The sequence below is a fragment of the Melopsittacus undulatus genome, chromosome 8, assembly GCF_012275295.1.
Source record: "Melopsittacus undulatus isolate bMelUnd1 chromosome 8, bMelUnd1.mat.Z, whole genome shotgun sequence".
In the NCBI taxonomy this organism is placed as follows: Eukaryota; Metazoa; Chordata; class Aves; order Psittaciformes; family Psittaculidae; genus Melopsittacus; species Melopsittacus undulatus.
Window position 1 is genome coordinate 55,166,837 of NC_047534.1, and position 26,149 is coordinate 55,192,985.

Sequence of the window (26,149 nt, forward strand, 5' to 3'; positions counted from 1 at the left end):
TAGAATTCTAGATAGACTTTAGAAGCATAACACTTGAAGAGGTTTTCTTACCTGCTGTTTCATGATGTACTCCAGTTTTTCCACTAATGAACCATCCCCACCAGCCCCCGGATCAGAGAAGTGAGACTTCAAGTCAATTTGCAACACATTTCTCTCCTTCTCAAACACACTCTGTACTGCTCGCAGAAGTTCTCCTCTCCAGTCAGCAGCAATACCTGAAAATTCCTGTTGAAAATATATATTCTAAATGGCATTTCTCTCAATGTGTAACCTACTGTCTTTCAGCTCATTCTTGTGTAAGAGGATAGCAACCTGTTCATTTAAGCAGACCAAAGGTGCTTAAAAAAGACTGTTACAACCTCAGAAAGAGTCCCTTGCTCCTCATACAACACACATACACACTAACTACATAACAATATGTATTTCTATAGATGTAAAAGACTGGTTACCTTCACAGAATCACAGAGTGGCTGGGGATGGAAGGGACCACTGGAGGTCATCTACTCCTCTCTGCTCATGCAGCATGACCCAGAGCACATCACTCAGGCTTGTGTCCTGACTGCTCCTGAGTAGCTCCCAGGATGAAGACTCCACAATCTCTCTGGGCAACCCATTTCAATGCTCAGTCACCCTCAGAGTAAAGAAGTTCTTCCTCATGTTTCAGTTGAACAGCCTGTGTTTTAGTTTTATGCCTCTTGTCCTATTGCCTGGCATCACCAAGAAGAGTCTGGCTCCATGTTCTGGACTCCCTCCCTTCACATACTTATCACAGCCTGGTTTGTGTTGGAAGGGACATTAAAGCTCATCCAGCTCCAACCCCTGCCACAGGCAGGGACCCCTTCCACTGGAGCAGCTGCTCCAAGCCCCTGTGTCCAACCTGGCCTTGAGCACTGCCAGGGATGGGGCAGCCACAGCTTCTCTGGGCACCCTGTGCCAGCGCCTCAGCACCCTCACAGGGAACAGCTTCTGCCTAAGAGCTCAGCTCAGTCTCCCCTGTTCTGGCAGGTTCAAGCCATTCCCCTTGGCCTGTCCCTACATCCCTTGTCCCAAGCCCCTCTCCAGCTTTCCTGCAGCCCCTTTAGGCACTGGAGCTGCTCTCAGGTCTCCCCTTCAGGAGCCTTCTCTTGTCCAGGCTGCCCCAGCCCAGCTCTCTCAGCCTGGCTCCAGAGCAGAGCTGCTCCAGCCCTCGCAGCAGCTCCATGGCCTCCTCTGGACTCACTCCAGGAGCTCCACTTATACATCGATCAGGCACCTCCTGAGCCTGCTCTTCTCTGTGCTGAACAGGCCCAGCTCCTCCAGCCTTTCCTCATAGCCTTGCTTTAATGGATGCTTTTAGTGTCATACCTTGTCTCCTTTATCTGCCACCTTGCCAAGGTAATCTTTCAGTGACTGTATAGCATCCAGCAGGGCCAAGCCCTCCTTCTGGCATCCCTCCATTGCCACTCGGGTCTGATGGACATTTTTCAGCTCCCTGAAATCAATGGGGCATTCTGACAAAGCCAGGATCTTGCGGCTCTCCTCATACACCATCTTCAGCACAGTCTGAGAAGAGAAAAAGACATGATGCTAGGAGAAAGGCATCAGCATCCTGGTAGCATATGAGCAAGGTGAGAGAACACTAGACAAGAAAAATAAGGTTGCTGTTCCTCCTGGTATCTGTGATACAGATACAAGCACGCAGGTTTGCTCTGCTACTTGGTACACTGAATAAACCAGTAACACACATGCAGTGAGCCATGTTACCAGAGAATTTTTATCTCCCCACAACTAAGGGCAGTATTTAAGAGTACAGTGGCCACTGTACTGTTAAACAGGATATTCACAACGTTAAAGTACATATGGGAGCCTCAGCCAGAGTATCTTATCGCTGTGCACATCCACATGCTTATGTGCAATTAAGGCAAAGGATTGTGCTTTACCTCTGTTGTTTCTGCACTCTTTAGCTAACTTTCCTGGGAATAAATCAAATTCTATCAAGTCTGAAGCCAGGTAACTAAACCCCAGCGATGCCAGAAAAATGAATTATGTATTTAGACAACTTTGGCTGAATTTAGCAGCTTATGCATAAATAACATCTCCCAAAATAATCAGTCCTAATAAGTTACAGAGTGGAAATTGTTTCCTCTGCCACTGTCAGGAAAAATAATCTCTTCAATAAATTCCCTGTTCACAAACTATTACATCATGTGCAGATGTTTCCTGGTCTCTTTCCAAGGAAGGTCACTGGAGATTTAAGTCCTTTTCTACACACATCTCATCTGAAACATCCCAGCCTGATGTGGAGCTGTTCCTCGTTGCCACTCACTCTAACAGCAACAACACAGAGTACTTCTCTTTAACTCTTGAGATTCTTTGCACTTGTTGAATAACTTAACTTCTGAACTAACTTGAGTTCCTTTCCTGGCACTTGAATCAGAACAGTGTTCACTTCAAGAACCAAAGCTAAATGATGAAAACCTTAGTAAACATGAACAACAGGAGTTGTTCCAACTAAACATTCAGTAGTGGAATTTGCATTCAGATCTTACAGCCAGTAAAGATCAGATTGACAATCCACAGAAGAAACTGTTTCCTAAGATAGAATAAAATTCACCTCTTCTATGAAATCTATGAAACTATGATCTTGAGAACTACTACTTTTTAGATACAGGGTCTAGATACAGAATGCTTTGGGTCGGAAGGGACCTTTAAAGATCATCTAGTCCGACCCCTGCCACATGGGGGTATCTTTCATTAGACCAGATTGCTTAAAACTTTGTCCACAGCTTCGATGGGCAACCTGTTCCAGTGTCCTCTGAGACATTTCATAGGTGTTTCCCTGTTGTTTCTAATACATCAGCTGCTCCTGGTTTTTCTCTGTTGCTCAAAACTCTACCCCTTTCTTTTGCTAAGTCTAACGTAAAGCTCTCCTTATAGGTTTGGCCAGCTTATTGGTGAAGACACTCTTGTCCTACTTGGTCAGATGAATCCCATCTGCTCCCAGCAGACCTCTCCACGATCACAGAAATCAAAACCTTAAGTATAGGTTATGCTAGCTACACAGCTAGGTATTTTCCTGTTTGTGTTCTCCATCCTGGACACCTTCCCCTGACTGGAAGGATAGAGGAGAATACCATCTGTGCTCCCAATCCTTTTAACACTCATCTGAGGGACATAGAGTCAGTTTTGATGGTTCCAAATTGCCTTGTTACAGTATTGTTATTGTATATAGCTATGGTATTACTGCTCCTACGTGGAACAGTAAGAGCAGATGGTTATCTGCAGGGTTCACTAGGCTTGGCAGTCTCTCAGTGATGCCACAAATTCAAGCTCCTGTAAGCAGCAAACATCTCTAGAGGAATTGTCTGGATGGCAAATGCTGATGCTTCAGTGCCCCTCAGTAAAGAATCTTCAATTACTAATACTTGACAAGTCTCTAGTTTACAAGCACTGCTTCTAATGCGAGTAGGTGGTTGCATCACCTTTGCATTGATGGCTTCCTTCATCATGTCACTTACTCAATGTGCTTTTCATTCTCCAGTGCCAGAGCATCATGCCTGTTTTGAAGGGACACTTCAGAGGATGGGGGAAGGTTCTTCCTTCTGCCTCAAGCCAAGATAAAGGTCCAGTCTCCTTCATCTTGAGTTACTTGTGTCAGCCACTGTAAGTCTGAATCCAGACTTACCTTCCCCTTTTACAGCCTCACTTCACTGCACAGATCTTCCTCCATTTTGCTGTATAAACTGCAGGAATCTTCTAGGAAGTGTATTTCTTCTGGTTTCTTTCTATTTAAGAGCTCCCTGTAGCCTGCTGTACTTACCCACATACCTCTCACCAGCCTCACAGATGACATGATTTGGAGCACTTAATTTCTCCCCTTCACAAGCTGGGATTCCTCTAATGGCTGAGAGCTTGTTCAGCTACAACATCAAAGCAAAGAGGCCCAGGCATATACAAACTAAAGTAATCACTGCTCAGTCTTCTGCATATTCATCATACTCCCTGAACTGACTCTGAAAGATCCCTCCACACCTTTGTAGTGGTGTTCCCACAGCTCTCCATCATATCAGAATGACAAGAATAGGCAGGGGAGCATGATGTCAGCTAGCTACGCTTGCTTGGGAAACAGCTTTCTGTAATGCCTCCAAGATAAAGCCATAAATCAGATCAATTAGTCCTTGTACTGTCACATTCTGGAACACCACTAGTGCTGTCCTAGCAGAATCTTCAATTCTAGCAAGTACAAGCAAGACAAATGTCAGGAAATTTGTCACATGAGAGATGAAATAATGACTCAAGAACCATCACCAGCTTCAATTTCAAACCATTACAGAACAGTTTCCAGTGTAAAGGTCACAGCTAACTATTCCATACTAGCATTTCATTTCTGCTGTTTCAGTTTCAAATTGCTTCTATTAACCACGTATTACCTTCAGCTGTGGTGAAAGTATTTCCTTTTCTCTCACTGATTCCATAAAATCTGGAAACATTCCACGGTACTGCAGATAAGCCATGAAACTGGCATCCAGGTGCTCTGATGTCTGTAGCTCCTGCTTTAGTTTAGCTGCAAAATTCGAGCTGGTATCTGAAGAAAGAGACAGTCCCCCAAAAACATTACAATTAAAGCACTTGAAACCAGCATAACCATTTGCAAAATAGCCATGGTTTCTTCTGCTACTTTGAATGCAGGGGCAGCTGAAGTTATTGGGTGAGATCTCCACTAACTACAAGTAAAAAGGTTGTAAGTTGCCTTTAGCAGCAAAGAGAGCATCATAGTTAAGTCAGGTCTCCCTAAAACCCCCATGCCTCCTTTTCAGTATGTAAAGTTGAAAAGGTAAAAGCAGACTTCCCCTGGCACAAATATACAAGTGTCCCTAAACAAAGATCCACCTGACAAAGGCACAGCTTGCAAACAAAAGACCTACAGTAAAAGAAAATGGAAGAAAGAGGAAATGTTGTAACATCTTTATAATGAAGTTGAAGGGGAAAGGAAGCTCCAAAGTTCAACTTACTGCTGCCATATGCATCACTCATCTCATCTACAGCAGATGCTCTTGATCTGACATCATCTTGTAAATCCGAAGGGGTTAAAGTTAGATTATCAGCTTCTCTCATCTGCTTGGAAAGAAATTTCACATATGAGTTTAGTTTTCAGGATCCAGCTGTAGAGTTTGCTGCATTTTATAGCAGCTTTGTTACTAGTGCAGAGTTTAGCAAATGCCTGCATCTCTACTGTTGGAGATGGCAAATCCCACAGTGAATGCAACACTGGAAGGCATTCCATCACATTTTTATCTCCCTTTCAATAGTCTGTTAAGAAAGGGACATGTATTTATCATTAATTGCCTTTCAAAAGCAAGGCAAGACAATCTACAACTGAAGATTCATTTTCTGCAGTACAGACTTTATCTTCCTGTGAAATGATATAGGCCCAATATACAAAATAGTGCCACTAAAAAGAAAACCTATATTCTTCACTTTTGACTCAGTCTCTGCTAACACTCAATGACAGCTGCGAGTGGAGAACTTTGATGGTAAATTGGGTACTGTGGGAGCAAAACACTTCTACATGTTTTAACTCAATTACTTGCACATGAAGCATTATCACCAAATTTATCATTCACTTCCTGCTTGTGTCACTGCAAAAGTACCTGGATTTGAAGAGTCTTTTGAGAGCATAAGAGTAATACCCAGATTTTTACTGACACCACATCAGCAGTGTGCAGACACACAGGACACAAAGCCAGCTGTAAACAGCTCGATTTTAGGATTATCAGAAGCAGTGGTAAATAGTGTTTTAATACATGCCAGAACCTTACACACCTCTCTTGCTGTGTAAGGCTCTACTACTTGAGCCAATGGAGCAACAATGATCCGAGGGGACTGTGCTGAGGAGCCTTGTTTAGTTAGAATTAAATCAGACATGCAATACCACTTACCAAAATCTTCTTCTCCATATCTTGGTCATCATCAACAGAGTAGGTACTTTCAGAGAAAGCAGGAGATTTTCTGTCTACTCCCACTGCTGCTTCGTCACTGCTGTTTTCATACACAGGATATCCCAGCAATCCCGAATTATCTTCCTGTATGGATGACCTGGTGTGCATCATCTCAAGGTCTGTGCTTTCCACTTCCGAAAAGGGTGTCAGCACTGGTTGAACTTCCATGCTCATGTCTTGCTTTCTCATAATCTCCGGTGACCCCCATGAAGCCATACCTGCACTGAAGTCCTGGAAATCTGTCAAATGGATTTTGCCTATGTTCAAGTTGTGCTTTGGAGCATCAGGAGTTTGATGACTTTCCAACATCTGCTGGCTATGCTTTTTCAGATCTTGCTTCTCTTCAGAGTCGTTGATCGCATCTGATTCCTGAAGCAAGGTCTTTTCTTGTGATTGCTTTATCGGAGCTTTTGGATTTAGATTGTGAGCCTTCGAGTCAAGCACAGCTTCATCTTTGTCCTACAGTGAAATAACAAATTAATAGTGCAAGACAATTTAAACGCTATTTTAAAAACTGAACATTAGCTTCAAAAAATCTTTTCTAATTTAGTTGTTATATCTATTATTACGTAAAAATTATCAGATGCTTTAGTATATTTTATAGGCCAGCTAAGCAGGCTTTTTAACAAGCACATCATCAATAACAGAGAAAAAACCCCACAACTGTACAACAAGCCAATGTCTTCCTGCAGAGCTGACTTTTGAATCAAGCAGGAAAGAAAGGGTATTAGTCCTTAGCAGTGCAGACAATCGCCCTACATTCAAACAGACATCAAAACCCATTTCTTTACTAACTGGACAAATACACCTAACTATCCTAAGGCTTAATTCCTGACCCAGGGCACCAGGAAAAAATGGCTAAGAAGTCTACAGATGATTCCTATGCCTGCCATTTCAATGCAGGAGAAACTGTTGACCATCTACTTCTAGTCACTGCAAAGAAGGAAAACATAGAATCCCAGACTGGTTTAGGTTGGAAAAGACCTTAAGATCATCCAGTTCTGACCCCCCTGCCACAGGCAGGGACACCTCACACTAGACCATGGCACCCAAGGCTCTGTCCAACCTGGCCTTGAACACTTCCCTACTTCATGTGATCCTTGCACATAACTGGCTGTTTTCCAGCCTGAAGGTTTGAGTATCTGAATGGGCCCAGAACCTTTCCATCCTCTTTCCTATAGTGTGAGCATAGTTACTGACCAGACCAAGGCTAGACTTCCACCTTCAATCTGCAGAGACATCCCTGCCTACTTTGCTACAAGGACTCTCACTCTGAACTCCTCTACCTCCTGCCCTGCAGTGTGGCCATCTGCACTAGCACGGTCTCTTCAAGAGGCTGTTTCCCACACTCCTTTTCCTCACTCCTCACTGACTATGCAGCATCTCACCCAGGATTTCCTAAATATGTTTTTGCAGCAGTGCCACACATGTGGCTGATGGGCTCAGCTATGGCCTGTGGTGGAACCAGCTCTGCCCAGCATGGAGCAACACCGGCCTTTTCTAAGAGAGGCCACCCTGCAGCTCTCACACTGCCACCACCCAATACATACCTTAGAATCCATGCCCCAAACTATACCCAGCTCAGAAAAACTGACTGCATTAGGTTTCCATGTAGGCTTGGCCTGTTCTTAGTTCTTCCAGGCATCTACCTCTAGCCACTGCTGGAGAAACTATGAACAGACCCTTCAACTGAGTCACCAGAGACACTTTTATGCCACAGTATTCATCTTCACCCTTTCTTACAGCACTGAAAAGGAGAAACTAAAGGGCTTTGTGTTTAAAAAAAGATAGTACTATTAAAACCAAATCACATACCTGTTTATCAGTGGGGGAAGCCAGTGCTGCAAGTGGCTGATCACCATTTGCCTCTAGTTCTTCCAATTCCTCCGTTCCTCTTTCGAGGGCTATGCCTTTTCTTTCTCTCTCACAGACAGCCTTGTGAAGGCGAGTCTCCTCCTGATCATGTTGCTTCCTTGGCTTGTACAACCCCAACTGTGAAATCAGCTCACTTCTTTCCAGTTGTAAGGCTTCAAGCTCTTTCACATAGGCCTTGATTTGATCTTTCAGTTTTGCAGTGCTACCTTGCAGCTCACTGATTTCTCTCTGATAAACTACTTCTTTCTGATTCAGTGCTTGCACCTGGGAATCAAGTCTAGAAACTTCTAATTTAAGACTATAAACATCTTGAGCCTGACATGCATCTCTCTTTTCGAGCTCGGTTTGAAGCTCTGCTGCCTTTTCTGTTAAGTATTGCAACTCGGCTGTGTCAGCTTCTCGTTGCTCTGCCATCCTCTCCATCTGCCTGTTCTTCTCTAGAATACTTACTTCCCTTTCTCTCACGATATCATCAAGTTCTTGAAGGCGAGAAGAAGTCGCCCTGGCTTCAGCCTCTCTCTGAGAAAAACGGGTTTGGAAAAGGCTGTGCTCTTCCTGAAGCGCATTGTACTGTGCTCTCAGGGAGGTCAGCTCTGCAACGTGCTGCTCTGATGACTCCCGTAATTCCTGGCATCTTTTCTCCAGAACTTCCACTTCCAGTTTGAACTGGGATTCCTTCTCTTCCAGTTGGTGCTGCAGAGCTTCTCTGGCAGCTGAGATAAGCTCTGCCTCCTCCTGAAGTTCTCTCACTTTGGAGAGTAGCAATACGTTTCTTCTGTTTGGATCAATATCACCCTGCCAGTCCAATAGTCCCTTCTTCAACTCATTCTGAAGGTTTTCCACTGGCTTTCCCAATGCAAGTTGATAGAGATCATCTTGGCTGTCACTAACTTCATGACAGACTGGTCCAAGTTGTGCCAGCTCTTTTTGAAGCTTCTCAATTACTCCATGGAGTTGCTCTACCTCTTCTTCTTTGTCCTTACGCAGCCTTTCCTGGTCACTGCGAAGGTGCTCGACAACTGATCTGAGTTCTTCGATTTCACCTTTTTGGTCTTCCACAACCTGAGCAGAAGGATAAAGTCAGAATATTACTGCATGTAGGCAGAATGACTACTGCACATAGACTTCAAATGCCATTTTCCTCCTGAGTCACACAGGCATGAAGTCAGACATTTAAGAGCAGGAAGAACTGCACACTTAGCTGGTAGCTACTCAGAACAGATTTAATTTACAGTAAGAGTCTTTCTTCCCCCCCCAAAAAATCAAACAATGAACATAGGGTAAGTACTTTCACTTTATCCTCCAGAGTACTCTCCAGCTCGTGCTGCAGCCTCCTCATTTGTTCATTCAAGTGATCGATTTCTTGATTCTTTTCTTCGAGTAGTGCTTGTGGGAATGACAAAGTTGAGGACTCACTAATACCCAGATCCTGATTTTGCTTCACGTGAAGTTTTGTTAGATCCTCCTGATCAGAGAAGCACAGCAATCTCATTAGAAAGGATTTGCTTTCTCTGCCAGCCTAACAGCAGAACAGAACTAATGGCTTTATTTAAACAATCCCTTACTATAAGGTTAAAGAACTCAAGAACACACCTACAGCCACTTTGGTTGGATTTGTACTATTGGATTAGATTGCCACAGTCTTTCTCAACTGCTAAGGTAAGAGAGGAACACTCCAGTTGCCAGACTGACAACCACCCAATTTTCTAACTTGTCAGGGCCAGAAAAATGCTAAGTGTTTTTAATTACATCAAATGACTGTAGAAGACAATGCCATAAGCATGAATCCAGAGCATCGTGGGGGTGTTCTACAATATCCAACATTAGCCTTGTAACAGTAATGCAATATTCCCTTGACAAGGGAAGCAAACGAAGTATCTGTTTATAACACCACAAGATGAAGACCACAGCACTCAAGAAAGCAGGCTCTGAAGTTTGAGCTGATGGACACTACAGCTAAGGAAACCTACCTTCAAGTGTGCATTCTCTGACTGAAGTTGGCTGATGCTGGAAGTGCTAAGCTTTTCTTGCATCTCTAACTGCAAGTTCAGCTGCATTATCTCCTCGTTTTTACTGATCAAATTCTCTTTATATTGTTCTAGTTGGTCTAACAAGCTTGCAATCTGAAAGAAAGAAGAAAATGCCTAGTTGTTTCAATGAAGTTCTAAGCAGAAAAGAGAAAACTTCATTCACCACCTCATTTACTGAGAACAAGTATCTTCAGGAAATTCTAAGGTCTAAACTCTTTCTAATCAATGTGCATGAATAGAATACTTGAGACATAAAAAGAAAGTGAGAAGCTGATGTTCCAGCTCCTCAGCTGCAAAATCACAGTGCTGCAAAGGTGGGTTTCCTTTTCCTCTTGAAAAAACCTACCTGCTCATAAAAGATTTGTTACTGTGTGTTCTGAACAATCAAAGCTAGACTGATGTAAGCTGACATAGCAGGAGACATTGTTAGCATGTGATGTCTAATGTAATCATAAGCAGTTAACATAATCATCATTCTCCTCCTTCTAGAGGATAGAAATTAATACTGTAGTGCTAATCCCAGTAACACAGCAATCAAAACAGTTCTGAGCATTGACTCCTCCAACCTGTACAAGGAGTCAGTAAGTACACATTTCACTCCTTGAGCTGTCTGAAAGCTTGAGAGCTATTTGGAAACACTGTGATCTTGCCACCCACAGGTTTCATCATCTCTTGCCTTCATGGGTAAGAGTTCTATTCCTTTGAGAAGGGAAAAGGCTTAGTGGCTCTTGAAGTCAGATTTCATAAGAGACACAGAACTTGCACTCATAAGAAATTAGTTCTTATTACCTTACTGCCCTTGAAACAATAGTATACAAATAACTAGAGAATGAGCCATGTTTCTGCTCTTTGCACATTCTAAACTGGGCTGTACACAAACAGTGTATTACAGATACAATAATAACTACAAAATACCACAAACACAGTGGTGGGTGTATGTATCTGTGCATGTAAATCCAGTCGAATTTCTGAAGAATGTGACCAGTTACACTGTGTTTCAGCCTACAACAGGAACATCACTAACTTTTTCTGGCTCACAAAACAGATGACACTATTATGGGCACTTGCCCCTTCTGTTCTTAAAGGGATTATGACTCAGCATCAATGTCAACCCAAATTTATCTACTTTCTCTTCCACCTCAACTTTGAAAGGACAGGAAAATCAGTTTACAACAAATATTGACCAGTCTCAAAGCTGATGTGAATCGTCACAAGACAGTTTCCAGTGGGAAGGAAGGCAGATGGATGGGGGATGACAAAACAGAACAAAGCAAGAAAAAGGAAGGTTAGCTCAGGCCAAAGAAGAATGGAGAATATTGGTTAAGAGGCACATTGACTATAACATCAGTCACTGGGTTTTTGAATGGCTTAAATATCCAAATGCAAGTTTGCACAAACTCTTACTTCTCTCTCTTTCGACTGAAGTGCTTCTTGCTCTGCTTCTAACTGCTCCTTCAGCACTGGAGCAGCACTGCTGTCTGCTGGCACTCTGTGCCTGGCTTCATCCAATTTGGACTGGAGGGCAGAGATCTGAATCAGGTTATTGTACTGTTGCTGCTGCAATGCCTCTTTATCCTGCAAAACACATATTTGGTCACATGCTAGAATTAGTTGTTGTCAATATACATACCCACCTATGAGAACAAACCTGCCAAAATACTTAATCACCCCTGAGAAACCCCAGTACAAGAAGTACATAATCCCAATGCCCTACAAAGGAACAGGTATTCAAAACAACTGAGCGTTTTTGGCTCACTCACATGAAACACACGGTATTAAACCAGCCCCTCAGGCATCCTGCTGCCATGCATGAAAGGATCCACATAACATCCAAATCCAAGCAACAACAGAGCCTTTGTTTTATATGAAGTAAAAATAAGACATCACCCACACCATCCTGATCACCCACAAAACCCCTCCAGTAACCATGTGCCATATTCCTGAAGAACTGGGCTGCCCTACCTCAGGTTCTCCCACATTTACTGAGCAGCAGAGCTGCAAGTGTGCCATAGCTCTGGACACAAGAGTTAATATTCTCCTGGCATTCCCCAGCTCCTCCGTTCTGGGCTTGCTGTGGTGATCCAATAAAACAAATGGCAATTCAGGCAAAAGTCAGAGCTTGTGTACCCTCACTGCTCTTCTGGGTAACAAACAGATGTAGTTAAACGTGGGATCTTCTTCCACTGATACCAGAATCCATAGGACAGTAGCTTCTCACAGTGAATAACCCTTTCAAGACCTCAAGCAAAAGGAGGAGCAATCCTCCCAGCACAACCATAACTAGAAGTGTCAAAGAGAAGCTGCATGGAGACCTCAGAGCAGCCTTCCAGTATCTGAAGGAGGCCTACAGCATGATACTGGAGAGGGACTCTTCATCAGGGACTGCAGTGACAGGACAAGGGGCAATGGGTCTAGACTGAAACAGGGGAAGTTCAGGTTGGAGATAAGGAAGAAGCTGTTCCCTGTGAGGGTGCAGAGGCGCTGGCAGAGGGTGCCCAGAGAAGCTGTGGCTGCCCCATCCCTGGCAGTGCTCAAGGCCAGGTTGGACACAGGGGCTTGGAGCAGCTGCTCCAGTGGAAGGGGTCCCTGCTCATAGGAGAGGGGTGGAACTGGATGATCTTAAGGTCCTTTCCAACCCAAACCGTCGTATGTATATATCAATCTAAACAACTGAAACAGATTGGAGCAGAAAAAGACAAAGACCTGCTCCATGCACATATAAGCAGGACAAAGGGATCTGCTAGCTGAGAGTTTGGTTATTATTCTTCACAAAGATACCATTCTGTATTCAAAGTTACTCTTTCCAGACCTATTTCTTATCAGCACTAGTCTCAAGAGGACTGTTCCCATCTACCATTTAACTGCTATTCCCCCTGTTGCAGTTTGTGCTCATATCTTTTTATCCTTATGCCATGCACCTCAAGTCTGCCTTATAACCTCATATTATGTGGTTGTGACCAACAAGATCTCTGAAAAGCTAAACAAACCCTGCTCTTCCAGCCTCCCCTCCACACTCATTTCCTCAAACCCTCTGACCATTTTGATGTTCCTTTGCTAGACTTGCTCCAGTATGAAAATGTCCTTCATGCACATGGGAGTATAAAGCCAGGCGCTTCTCCAGACACCAGTGCTAAATAAATGGGGATAACAGTACCTAATAACCTGCAGCTGACCAGTCTGACATAAGCTAAAGCATAAAAAAATAACTGTTCAATGTTTTAAAAATTAATATAATTGAAGCAAATATCTACAGAATTAGCAATTAAACTGATCTATTTAGTTTAGATCATGCCAATCTTACATCTTCAGACTCAACAGACACAGTGGTAGCATTCAACCATTGAAAACTGCTGGGAGGACATGGAAACATTTAGTTTAAGGTAGAAAAGGTTACTTAGATATTTGGTACAAGACGAATACTTTTGCTAAATGAAATGTTATTCTTAACTCTAAGCTATGATTAGATCTGCAGTAGTAAGAAAGCACAAAATTTAGAGTATGGCAAACAGATCTGGCTGCAAAGACACATAGGAAGAAGAACAACCAATTAAAATAGGATTTTAATTACAGTTACTTATTGAAACCCCACAATGTTTCATATTCAGTAACATTATCTTCTCTTGAGCTGCCAGAGAAGCAAAAGAGCAACTCTGATCTACGCAAACATGACACCTACCAGAAAGCAGTCTCTATAGTAAGTAGGCTTATAGTTCTATATAATATAGTAAATACCTATTTAATATAGTAAAACCAAAGCGCAATTAAAACTGTGGCTGTGATACCTGCCATTGACGCAACAGTTTAAGTCACCACTAACAGTCACACTATAACAATAACACTATAACACACTGATAACCTCTTGAAGGCCTTGTCTCCATAACAGAATCATAGAATAGTTAGGGTTGGAAAGGACCTTAAGATCATCTAGTTCCAACTCCCCTGCCATAATGCCTCTTCCATTTAAATTAGTATGTTAAAATGACCTGTTTTAATTCAGTTTCCACTTTCTTCATTTTCTGCAGTTGTTGCTCCAAGCAGAGTACAGTCTTTGAGACTTCGGTACCGCTGTGCTTCAGTTCTCCAATCTGTGCCACCAGTTTTTCTATCTCTTTATCACGAGCTGCAATTTCTTGGTGGTTTTGCTCCTTTTCTAACAACAGCTTATTGTAGTCATCCATTTTCTGTTTCATTTCTGCTTGCAAAGATTCTACCTACATAGAAATCACATTATACAGCCATTCAGTCAATATAAGAAGCTTCCAATTGGGCAAGAGCAATTTCATGGCAGAGTGGGTAGAGCTCTACTATGGATTAAAGTAGTAGTAAATCCCAGATGAAAGTAAAACTAAATGTGGACGGAAAGGATGAAAAAGTAACTTTCTGAACTCTTATTTTCCAAATCCAGGAGCTCTTACATAGACATTTGAGTATTCTTAATACTGGCAGTATTCTTGCAAAGTACTCAAGGCCCAGTGGTTAGCAAAAGGGGCCTTGTGGTTTGGGAGTGGGTTTTGATTGAGTTGTGCTTGTTTAAGATGAAGCCAAAGATTACATGAATTACTACTAATAGCATTAGGTGCATTTCTGTAATCACAGACCCATCTTTCATTACTTCATGGAATTCCAGTTTAAAGGAAAATACCAAGGATTGAAAGCTAAATATGCACCGTAACGTACTCAATTCCTGCAAACCAGAAAGATTCACAGTAGCCAATGCAGAACAGGTACTTTTCCCCAAATCACTTAAGTACAAAGAGGGTATCAATTTTGAGATCCAATTATGCACAGAGCTTCAGGAAAATGGTCACTCATTCATCCCAGCAATCAACGTGAAGGCAAGGCTAGGAGACTGGCTAACAAGCAGGGGAAGAACCAAGTGTAAGACACTACATTGGAAGTGATAAAGTCATCAAGCACATTGAAAGCAAGCTCAGAGAGGAAAGCAACAGGAAACCTAAAGGAGAAATAATTTGGTCAATACCAAGGAACAAGGAAGATGGGATTTTACAAACTAAAAAATGCTTTGTTCATCACTGTCTGAATTTCTGCAAAGACCACTTTAAATATCATAAAGTAAAAATTCTTTATATTAATATAGATTTTCACCTCTTCTAGTATTTTAAAAGGTATTACTAAAGAAGAAAAACACCCTCTAGCAAAATAGAGAAGAACAGAGTTAATTTAGTCAAATTAATAAGCATGGAGAGCACTACAGACTAGTTGAGAATACTAGAAGTATTGCTTTTCTAATACCAAGGTGCAGTTTCATAAACTGCACATACATTAATAGCTGAAAATGAAATTAAGTAGTATATACACTGAAGTTGTTAAGAGCAGGGCCATAAACAAGAGCTGAAGACTAAGGCACGGTGGATCACTGAAATTCCATTATCCTTGTTTCACAATCTGAACCTCAACTCCTCCTTTGTGCCAAAAAGCTCTTTTACAGTAAGTAACTGCCTGTAATACACCTGAGCAGTAAGACAGGAGAATGAAGCACTCAGGTACAGGAAAAGAAACTGAAAGCAGTTCTTCACTCCCTGCAAGAATTTTGCCACCCTAAAACATGTGTCCTTATCTCCAAGTCAAACTAAAGCCTTGACACATCAAGAACAGGGGGGAAAAGACAAAGCAGATCTAATTAATAGAGACTAAAAGAAAAAAAGGAAAGAAAAGTTAAAGAGATGTTCATGCTGTTTTCCATACCTGCAGAATCAATTCATCGTTCTGTATAACGTTCATTTATGTGAAAATAACCCAAAACAACAAACAAAAAAGCAAAAGTTAATCTTTGAAATCAAACACAAACACATGAACAAAAGGACTCATTTATAAACTGAAATAGGACAAGAGATGTAAAGAACATCTCTTTTTACAACTGTTATAGGTGGAAAACCTAAACACATTTGGCACCCAGAAGTCATCCCTCGCGTGTGCTCTGCAGAGTCAGGTGTCTGTATTGTGCTCTCCTCATTTAATTTAAACCAGACTTACAGGCTGTGAAACTTTACTGTGATGCATATACAACATTTCTTTCCATCTCCAGAAGAAATAATGTAAGTACACTCTCACTGCATAAATGTAGCCCAGTCAGATGGGGGAAAACCAGCTCTCTGGGTGACAACAGGCAAAAAACATCTCTCGAGAGCCGGTACCCAAACACAACGCAGGTTTTGGTATTTAATGGTAATAAACAAGCTCCTTTTGCCACTGAGTGTGCTTTGACTCACCCCATACTCTCTGGGTTTTCCTGAAGTCTGCAATTTCGCTGACAGTTTTAACCGTTCTTCCAGTTTCTGAATTTCCTGCTGAAAATCATCCCGTTCGTGTTCCCTTTCTATGGCCTGTTCCTGTAAACCCAGACAGAATGAACAGCTTTTTATAGAAACTTTGCAGCTCATCAAAATATTGAGGACAAGCAAAACGTGGGGGTTGCTTTTGTGGTGAAGAAACCACTCACTTAAAAAGTAACACCTTTTAGCAGTCGTGAAAGTACACCTGAAGTTACAGGGAAAGAAATCACAAGGACAGCAAACTTTCTGCCTCCTGTGGACATTCAAATTACAATCAGTGAGTAATAAAAAGAAAAACAAACATCCTGTAATACTACAGAAAGGGAATTTTAAAACTACCTTTACAGGACCACAATACCAAGGTCTTAACTTCAAACAAAATGGAAAGTATCCCATTTTTGGGACAACCTTCCCAGTCTCAGTCACAAGCTACAATGAGTATTTATCACCTCCAAAGCCATGGAAGGGTGGTACCAAGCTTGCTTACATCCATGAATTGTCGCTGGTTTTTAAGCTGTTTTTCAAGCACTTGAATTTGCTGTTTCAATTCAGCAACCTCCAGTAACTGAGTAGCCAGGTCCTGATTACTATGCAGTTGTTCTTCCAGTTCCACCTCCAACACTTTCATTTGAGAGCGTAAGTTGGAATGGTCCTTTTCTGCCTGACACTGAAGATCTAATTTCTCCTTAGCTAAAAACTCCACTTCCTTCAGTAGACCTGAATAGGGACACAGAAAGAACATAGTTATCAGCACAGGGTACAAAAACCAAATTGAGTTGAGGTTAAATTCAGCATCAACACCAAAGGCAAAATCACCTGAAATGCAAGAGACATAAAAGGAAGTCTGATACGTGACTGCCCATTGTGTCTCTGAAAGGCATCTCCAACAGGACTACTGTACGTTATACTGAAGGAGCCCATGGGCATCTGTTCTCAATCCCAAAGTGAATCCCATCTGGAGATATTCTGAGCACATAGAAAGCTTTCACCTTCACCGCTGAAGACCTCACAGTTCCAGAGAGTCCCATCTCACCTGAACAGGTGCTTGCCCTCTCTACCGCACTTCCATACTCTTCCTGCCCCATAGGCTCTTTCCAACCCAATTCCTCAAACCTCCAAATTCATTCTATTCCAGATGTCCTCCATCCCCAAGTTTAAGCTCCACACCCCACTGTCAGTCACCAAAGTCTCTCATTCCCATCCTTTACTATTCTATCCTAAATCCTCACCACTCCTTTCATCCCATCCTACTTCAAGTCTCTTCCGGATCAAGCCATCCAATAGAGAACTCTCAATTCCCCCAAACTGCTGTGCAGAGATCCTCCTTAGATCTCCAACATCCATAAACAGGTCTGCCTCCCAATTCCTCCTCTGCCCCATGCAATGCTGGATACTGCTCCTGCTGTCTACACTGCTGAGCTAGCACCCAGTCCACCTTTTCATTGCCAGCCCTCCCCTGATGCTAACTGCTATGAGAAAACAAAGTCAATCTTGTTCTCTGCACCTGAGGAGGGATTAAAACCCAAAGAGAACTCACACTTACAAAAACTTAGCCCAGTGCCAAGGGAAGAAAACTCCTGGGAAAAAGATAGCACTTATTTGCCCTATATAGACTGCAAAAGAAATACCACAAATACCAAAACATACATAGCTCAAGGTTATTTAAGTCATTAAGAACTAATTCATAGGTACAAACTGCATTTCCGATAGCTGGCTGTATTGAATCCACTGTTTAGGAGACCCAGACTGAGACTCTATTGTGACCGCACTTAAAACTATTTAAATGTGAATATCACTAAGTAACCTGAACATGAAAATAGAAGTCTGCCTCTTTAGTATTTAAAGCAGGGTCCTGCAAGAGCTCCTTACTTTCAAGTGTTCCATTATTCATCTCAAATGTCTGCAACCACAGAGAACAAGGTAAGTCTATGATTCCAATGAAGTCATCCAGCCCAGTTCCCAAAATGGGACAATTCCCTTTTCCAAGCATGACCAGCTCAATCCATACGATTTGTGACCGAGCATCAATTAAAGCTGTTGTCCAAACCTTCAAAACCCTAAGTGATTCCACAGGCTCCTCACAACATCTCTTCTAGTGCTTCACTATCCACATGCATTCAATGAAATTTATAGACACTTTAAAATAAGCCAAGAAACACGAACATTTCAATGTGCATGCTGAAGAGGAGAAGCATCACAAGCTTAGAATGAAGCAATAGCATTTTCATTAAACATTGGGGAACATGTCAATGGAGTAAGGATAACAACAGAATGCACAGGGATTGGGAAGACTGGAAATTAAAGAGACTGGACAAAGAGAAAAAGCAAAGTAGATTCTGTTTAGGGACAAAAATATAGACTAAATGTTTACTATTTTATATATAAATATAGACTAAATATAGACTGATCCAGCTCTGGGGCACCCAGCACAGGAGGGACATGGAGCTGTTGGAGTGAATCCAGGAGGCCATGGAGCTACTGCGAGGGCTGGAGCAGCTCTGCTCTGGAGCCAGGCTGAGAGAGCTGGGCTGGGGCAGCCTGGACAAGAGAAGGCTCCTGAAGGGGAGAGCTGAGAGCAGCTCCAGTGCCTAAAGGGGCTGCAGGAAAGCTGGAGAGGGGCTTGGGACAAGGGATGTAGGGACAGGCCAAGGGGAATGGCTTGAACCTGCCAGAACAGGGGACACTGAGCTGAGCTCTTAGGCAGAAGCTGCTCCCTGTGAGGGTGCTGAGGCGCTGGCACCTCCTCAGACAGAAATGCATTTTAATGGAATACAAGTCATTAGCTAACAGATTTTATGCGAAATTGAAAACGTTACATAGAAAGCAGGTATCCCATTCTGCCAGTCTCAGTAAGTGTAATCTGTTTGGGTTCTGGTTTCAAGCACATGTTCCCCAAGTGTATCAATATATTTCCAAGCCATATGAACCATCAGATCACAGATCTGTATCTTTGCATGGACAAACCTGCTATTTTATGAATGCTAATTCAGATCATGCAATGCCACTTTGGTAATACCCCAGCACACTCCTCCCCACTCCCAAGATCACCATTAGCAAATGCCAAGCTCCAGCCAAAGTGCATTTGATTAGCAAGGCCATTCTATCCACATTAGTACTACACATCAGAAAAGGGAGGAGGTGTCAACTTTTCAAGGCTCAGGATATGTCAATCAACTCCAAACAAGATGATTTTCATCATATTTTCCACATTCTATAAGCAATTCCAAACCAGAGGAAGAGTACTACTGATGGCTGGGGTGGGAGCTAGGTTAGCTCTGACACCCGTACTAGCTTAGGTTGGATGTTCCCTCTCTTTGAGTGCATAGCAGCACATTTCAGGACAATTAGGTGCTTACCAAAAGTAAGTTAGATAAAATATGGTTGAGAGAGATCTGAATGGGACAGAAGGAATAAAGACACAGTAATGGGTAAGAGCCCCGTGTGGCTTTTTAACTCTAATGGAATTTACCTACAACACCATTTGTTATTCACCTAAGGGACGTGCTTTGCCCAGCTCACATCCTTTGGGGCAAAAGTCTACAAAGAAGAGAATACATCTGAGAATATATACATGTGTATGAATAAAGTTAACCTAATAACATACGATTCTTCTGTTTTGAGTAGACCGCAATACATAATCATGACAGCAGTGAATTTATCAGACCTACATGTTTGCTGCTCAGGAGTTCAGTTTGCACTGTAAGATCAAGAGGGGAAAAAAAGATATTAAAAAATGTCTTTCAATTTGGCACCTACAAATTTTACTTCAGCATCAGACCTCCAACATCAGTGTAAAACTTCACATACATGGAAAGAGGCTGCAAGGATGCTGAAGAGGGACTCTTCATCAGGGACTGTAGTGACAGGACAAGGGGTGATGGGTTCAGACTGAAACAGGGGAAGTTCAGGTTGGAGATAAGGAAGAAGCTCTTCCCTGTGAGGGTGCTGAGGCGCTGGCACAGGGTGCCCAGAGAAGCTGTGGCTGCCCCATCCCTGGAGGGTTGGATGGGGCTTGGAGCAGCTGCTCTAGTGGAAGGGGTCCCTGCCAGTGGAAGGGGTCCCTGCCTGTGGCAGGGGTTGGAACTGGATGAGCTCTAAGGTCCCTTCCAACCCAAACCATTCTATCATCCTTCTTGCTTGTTTCTGGTTTCACTGTTGCTTCCCATTCTTCTCCCCTTTTTCCTGATCTCCCTCCCCATTCAACTCCATTTCTCTAGTCTCCCTCAGACTTCCTTCAATTCTCGCTGTCTTTTTGAGCTCACTATTTTACATCACCTCAGATACTTTTCTTTTGCCCCCCAGTCATTCTGACAGCTCACTGTAGCATTAGAAGCCCCCAGCAAATTACAACCCACTCCATTCCCTCAGAAGAAAAATGAAGCTGGTAAACATAAATAGCACAAGGCATTTTAAGCCTAATGGCAGCAAAACTGGGTGGTTTTCTCCCACTTTAAATACTGGTCAGCTGAATATTCTTCATTTTAGTTGTTTTCTGATGTATCACAGAAGTCATAACTTTCTTTTTGCCAAGATATTTCTAATGTCAGCAATGTGTTGGGACTATTCGTGAAGTACTATTCCTCTTTGTTGAATTCAAAACTAGCAATTCATTCACTCAGGTGTTACAGCAACCCAAAGCAGAAAACCCCACACTCATCATTACAAACCTGAACCTTCCTTTTGTGCTACATTAGCAATAGGTGTTCCTAGAAATCAAAACAGACAGACATGTACAAGACAAGAACAGGACACTGATCCATTCCAGCTTCTAAAACAGATAGCTCCTACCTCTCATTCAGCAAATATGCACTTCACCTTTGTTATGACACAAAGCTCCTGATGATATACATTGATCCATGTCTGTAATTAGATTAGAGCTACTATAGAAATGTGTTTTCATTATAACCATGCAAGTGGGTTGCAACATTCTTGGCTTTTTAATTCCTTCCAGGGGATTCAAAGCAGGACTCAGTCCAGCACGACTCACTGGCACAGACTTACAGACTCTGTAATCTGTCATACATTTCCATGAGACACAGATGTACTTGTGTTCAACACCACCATGGAATGATGTGGCATTTCCTGTAGGATGTATTACTTGATGCCATAACCACTGTTGTAAAGCAAGCACAACATGCATTTAGTTTCAGTTACAGCCTCTGAATCTGTTTCTGTTCAACTGCCTTTCTCTTTCTTGACCTCTTCCTCTGCTTACTGGGACAAATAAGGGCAGGGTCTGTAAGCCAGAGCAATCTGCACAAGAGCACTTATTCCTTTTACTCTTAAGGTAATAGTAAGATATTATTCAAATGCCATATGAGAGATCAAAGATGGGCACAACTTTGAACACTAATATACGTTCTCTACTGTTTAATAGGACCTGTAGCAATAGGACAAGGGCTGATGGTCTTAAACTAAAGAGGGGACATGCAGCCCTTACACTGAGAGTGGTGAAACACTGGCACTGCTTGCCCAGAGAAGTGGTAGATGCCCCATCCCTGAAAACATTCAAGGTCAGGCTGGATGGGGCTTGGAGCAGCCTGGTCTGGTTGCTGGTGACAGGGTTGGCACGAATGTCCTCTGAGGAGTGGCTGAGCACTCTGGGTTTGTCTAGTTTGGAGATAAGGAAGCTGAGCAGTGACTTTATTGCTCTCTGCAGCTTCCTGAGGAAGGGACATGGAGAGGGAAGTGCTGACCTCTTTTATCCAGTGATAGGATGCATGGGAACAGTTCAAAGCTGCACCAGGGGAAGTTTAAACTGAACAGAAAGAAGCGTTTCTTTACTGAGAGGGCACTCAAACCCTGGAACAGCATTTCCAGAAAGGTGGTCAATGCCTCAAGCCTGTCAGTGTTTAAGAGGCATTTGGACATGTCTTTAATAACATGCTGTCGCTTCAAGGATGACCACAAGTTGTCAAGATGATTGTTATAGGTCCCTTCCAACTGAAAATATCCTACTCCATTTCAGGTGAAGATGGCCCTGCTCATCTAGAAGACCTTTAAAGGTTCCTTCCAACCTAAACCCTTCTGTGCTTCTATGTACAACATGAGTATTATGATTGCACTGCATTTGAAAGGTGCAAACCCAAAAGGAAGAACACTGAAGGATGTTGGCCCATGACAGCAGGGCAATTGTGGCATCAAGAGTTGGAAGAGTAGGTGAAAAGCAGCAAAGTTAGGAGAAGAAGAGAAGATGAAGTGGGAGAAAGGCAAGAAGCAGATGAGTTGCAGAGGAATGATACAGCAGGACTGAAAGTCAGGCAGGAGTCTACACAGGGGCTCCTGAGGAGTGGACAGATTAACTACAACATATAGATTGTGTCCAGTCAAACGCAGAAATAGAAAGGTGGTCATTCCAAATGATAAAATATCTGGTGGAAGGCAATACAGAGAAATTCACTTATAGATGTATTAGAATGACATTGAGGCTGCAAATTCAAGGAGTCAAAACTACAGAATGCTATTCAAATGGTTCAGAAATTCATTAAGAACCAGCATAACCTAGCTTTGAGCTCCTGCACAGTGCAAGCCACGTAACATCCCTGAATCTTCTTCCATGTATCAGAAAAGCATCTTACACGTAAGCCTGCTATGTTACACTGAGACCCTTCAGGGGTTTTATTAAATCACTGCTGTCACTGTTTAAATGTATGCTCTTTCATTTGCAGTGTGAATTACCATAGCACCAACTTCCACTCATGGAGTGTTAGAAGACTCCATGTTGAAAAGTTGCCCTCTATCCTACTCCACCTCCCTACACAAGCTTCCTGTAGTTAGCTTACATCATATAACATATCTGTGGGTCTGAGAGAGTCATGAAGTGAGAGAATGAATTATGCAGATTGCTTATTTACATCTACTTACATGAGTTTGATTTGGTATTTCAGTGTCTGGCTATGGCTTGCAGTGAGCCACCCTTTGTTTAAGGGTGGCTTAAGGGTGGTTTAAGGGTGACCTTAAAGCTCAAATACTTGCCTCACCCTATTCTCTCCAACAACACTATCTCATCCAGCTTTTTCAGCCTAAATACTTTCTCCTTTAAAAACCTCAGCACATTTTGAGCTTGACCATTAAAATCTTTCCACAGTCACCCTTACTGAAGTTTTGACTGGACAAGGCTGGGGAGCAGGGGAAAAGCTTAAGTATGAAACTGGATTCATAATTCACAGGACCTCCCAGGTGGATTTTATTTCTTCTGTCATTATTAAGCTATCTCCTTAGGCGTGGAAGCAGCCAAAAGCCTTGCATCTCCAACTCTTTGTAGTGTGAAATAACAGGCATTTCAGTTACTAACTAGATGCTAATTATCTGTTGCAGCTAACTACCTGTAGCTAAAACACGCCTCTCATTTTCTCACTTTCCATTTCTAACTAAGCATAAGACTACAGCAACACTCTTCACTTACAGTACTATCATCTTAGAATCAAAACATCAGTTGCTTCACTTTCTTTTTCCCTACCAACCTCTGTACCAGACTGAGCCACTCACTAGAGTCATCAAACCAAAGACTAATACGTTACAGAAATGCATGGCAGCTTGCCCTGACTGGTGACACAAAACACCCACTCCTCACCAAGGATTGCTTGCTCCTGGGTTAGCTCCTGGAAGCGTTCACGCATATTCTCCAGCTCCACAATAAGGCGACGTTCAGATTCCTCTTTCACATTCAAGGCCTCTTCCAAGGCAGCTTTTTCTGCAATATAGCCTTCGATAATGCCTAAAATCCCAAGTTGGAATGCAAATAAAGCAATGGACAAACTCATCTGTTGGAACAAAGCAGCTTGAAAACATGAGTAAAATTGTTTTCACCAACAATGGAAGGTGACATAGAAAGGAAAAAGTAGAGGATGACTTAAATTTAACTGTAGTGAGGCTTTTTGCACGATCTCAAGGAATAACATGTATCAGTTAACGTAACTAATGAGGCTGCCATAGCACAAAATTACTCCAAGCATGTAGAATGTATATGGGGATTGTTGAACCTGGATGGCCTGAGATCACCTCACTGACACATCTTCTGCTGGGGGCTAAGGTTTGTAGAAACTGATTCTCCAGGAAGTAAGATCAAATGTTAGATTCAGAGCCCAAGAAATCCAGGAATTATTCACAGAAAGGAAGGAAACAGGATTTTGGAAAGACTAAATAAGCCTGAAAGGGTATGAGTGAGGACTGGAAAGCAAATGCCACGATTAGGAAGAGAAGCTCAACTTGAGGGACACAGAAACCCTCAAAGATTCTCCTACATAAAAACAAAGACCTCAAGTCATCATCTTCACAAGGGGGGGATTAGATTGATATGTACAGTCTGTGGCAGCATCAAAACCAACAGCCTCAGCCTTTTTGTTTCTCTTACAGAATCTCTTTATGGCTTGTGCTGCTATCAAACATTGCTCTAGCTTATGTGAACCCTTCCAAAGACAGACAAGTAGGCTGATTTACACTGCGAGTGTGTCTTGTCAATAATCCAAGCTCCCACATCCAGACACACAGGAATGCAAACTGCTGGTTTAAAAATGATGGGACGTTTCACATGCAGTCAGTGGTAGAAGAATGGGACTAAGCACTATCACACTTGCCCCCAGGGAAATGCATAAGGGAATTAAGTAGTAGATTTGCAAGAGAAGACCTAAGCTTCAAGTAACATAGCAATCCTGAAATGCAGAACATGGATCAAAAGGTTGGACTTGATCTGAAAGGTCTTTTCCAATCTAGTTGATTCTATGATTCTAAACAGGCAAATCAACAGCGGAAGTGGCAAAAAGCATATCATAAGTATTTGGAGGCATGAGCTACGAGCAAATGACACCGAAACCTCCTTCTGTTGGTTTCATTTTCTTACCCTCTGCTTTATGAAGCTCCAACGCCAGCTGATTCTTGGCCTTACTCTCCTCGCCGAGGCACTCCAGGAGCTCCTTGTGCTGACTTACCACGTGGGCTGTCTCCTGGTTCTGGCGGCTGAATTCTTCTTCAAACTGCGCTTGGTTTTCATGCATTTTCTCCAGCTACAAATAAATCATTGCCCCTCACATCAGACCCTGAATGAACATGCAATCTAATAACAGTAACTCATAGGCATTTAAACATAAACCTTATGTTTGTAATAACATTTATGCATTAAGATCCAGGATTCCCAATTTCATTTCGGTACTACGTTGACTTGGCCCAAATCCCTGGACACTTTGGTGACTCCCTGTACTCACATACCTGTACTTTTACCACAGATCTTCCCTAGGGACATAAGTTTCTTTACTGTGCATAAAAAGAGACACCTTTTAGTTGGCTAAACTGTTTGACAATTCCTGAACCACTTGAAATTCAAAGCAACCCCCCATATTCTTCAAGAGATTCAGGCATGTCGCATAGAAGTCAACACATCATCAGGTTCCCAAGGTATGGATGGCACCACTTCTCAGAGACAATGCATCTTGCATTCCTATTACCATTAGGGACTGCAGTGACAGGACAAGGGGTAATGGGTTCAAACTTAAACAGGGGAAGTTTAGATTGGATATAAAGAAGAAGTTCTTTACTGTGAGGGTGCTGAGGCACTGGAATGGGTTGCCCAGGGAGGTAGTGAGTGCTCCATCCCTGGCAGTGTTCAAGGCCAGGTTGGACAGAGCCTTGGGTGATATGGTTTAGTGTGAGGTGTCCCTGTCCATGGCAGGGGGGTTGGAACTGGATGATCTTAAGGTCCTTTCCAACCCTGACTCTTCTATGATTCTAAGTGCAATGTCTCAAGTTCAACTACAGCAGCCCTGTTCCCACTTAGTTTGTATTTAGCTTATCCTGGTAGTGCTCAAGTTGAAGATAACCAGGGTTTCACAAATGTAAGCACAGTATATGCTTGAATGAAGCTGGTGGGGTAACCTAAAATCTACATCTGCCACAGCTTGGGCAAGAGCTTTAACCACAGGTTAGTTCTGTACTAGTGGAACTAGCACCACTACCTAAAGTACAAGCTGAATCACCTCAT

General features: G+C 42.5%; 1 protein-coding gene across 1 annotated transcript in view; it reads right to left on the reverse strand.

Moving 5' to 3' along the window:
* PCNT (pericentrin) overlaps nucleotides 1-26,149 on the reverse strand; it is an 88,064-nt gene that overhangs the window by 19,226 nt on the left and 42,689 nt on the right. The window contains exons 25-40 of the mRNA XM_034065772.1: nucleotides 25,016-25,178; nucleotides 23,750-23,893; nucleotides 20,844-20,882; nucleotides 16,664-16,893; nucleotides 16,114-16,233; nucleotides 15,590-15,610; nucleotides 13,867-14,094; nucleotides 11,288-11,458; nucleotides 9,824-9,976; nucleotides 9,148-9,318; nucleotides 7,794-8,915; nucleotides 5,919-6,437; nucleotides 4,992-5,094; nucleotides 4,410-4,564; nucleotides 1,345-1,542; nucleotides 52-225 (exon numbers count right to left, since the gene is read on the reverse strand). Of these exons, the coding sequence (XP_033921663.1) occupies nucleotides 52-225; nucleotides 1,345-1,542; nucleotides 4,410-4,564; nucleotides 4,992-5,094; nucleotides 5,919-6,437; nucleotides 7,794-8,915; nucleotides 9,148-9,318; nucleotides 9,824-9,976; nucleotides 11,288-11,458; nucleotides 13,867-14,094; nucleotides 15,590-15,610; nucleotides 16,114-16,233; nucleotides 16,664-16,893; nucleotides 20,844-20,882; nucleotides 23,750-23,893; nucleotides 25,016-25,178 (3,711 nt within the window). The remainder of the gene's footprint in view (nucleotides 1-51; nucleotides 226-1,344; nucleotides 1,543-4,409; nucleotides 4,565-4,991; nucleotides 5,095-5,918; nucleotides 6,438-7,793; nucleotides 8,916-9,147; nucleotides 9,319-9,823; nucleotides 9,977-11,287; nucleotides 11,459-13,866; nucleotides 14,095-15,589; nucleotides 15,611-16,113; nucleotides 16,234-16,663; nucleotides 16,894-20,843; nucleotides 20,883-23,749; nucleotides 23,894-25,015; nucleotides 25,179-26,149) is intronic.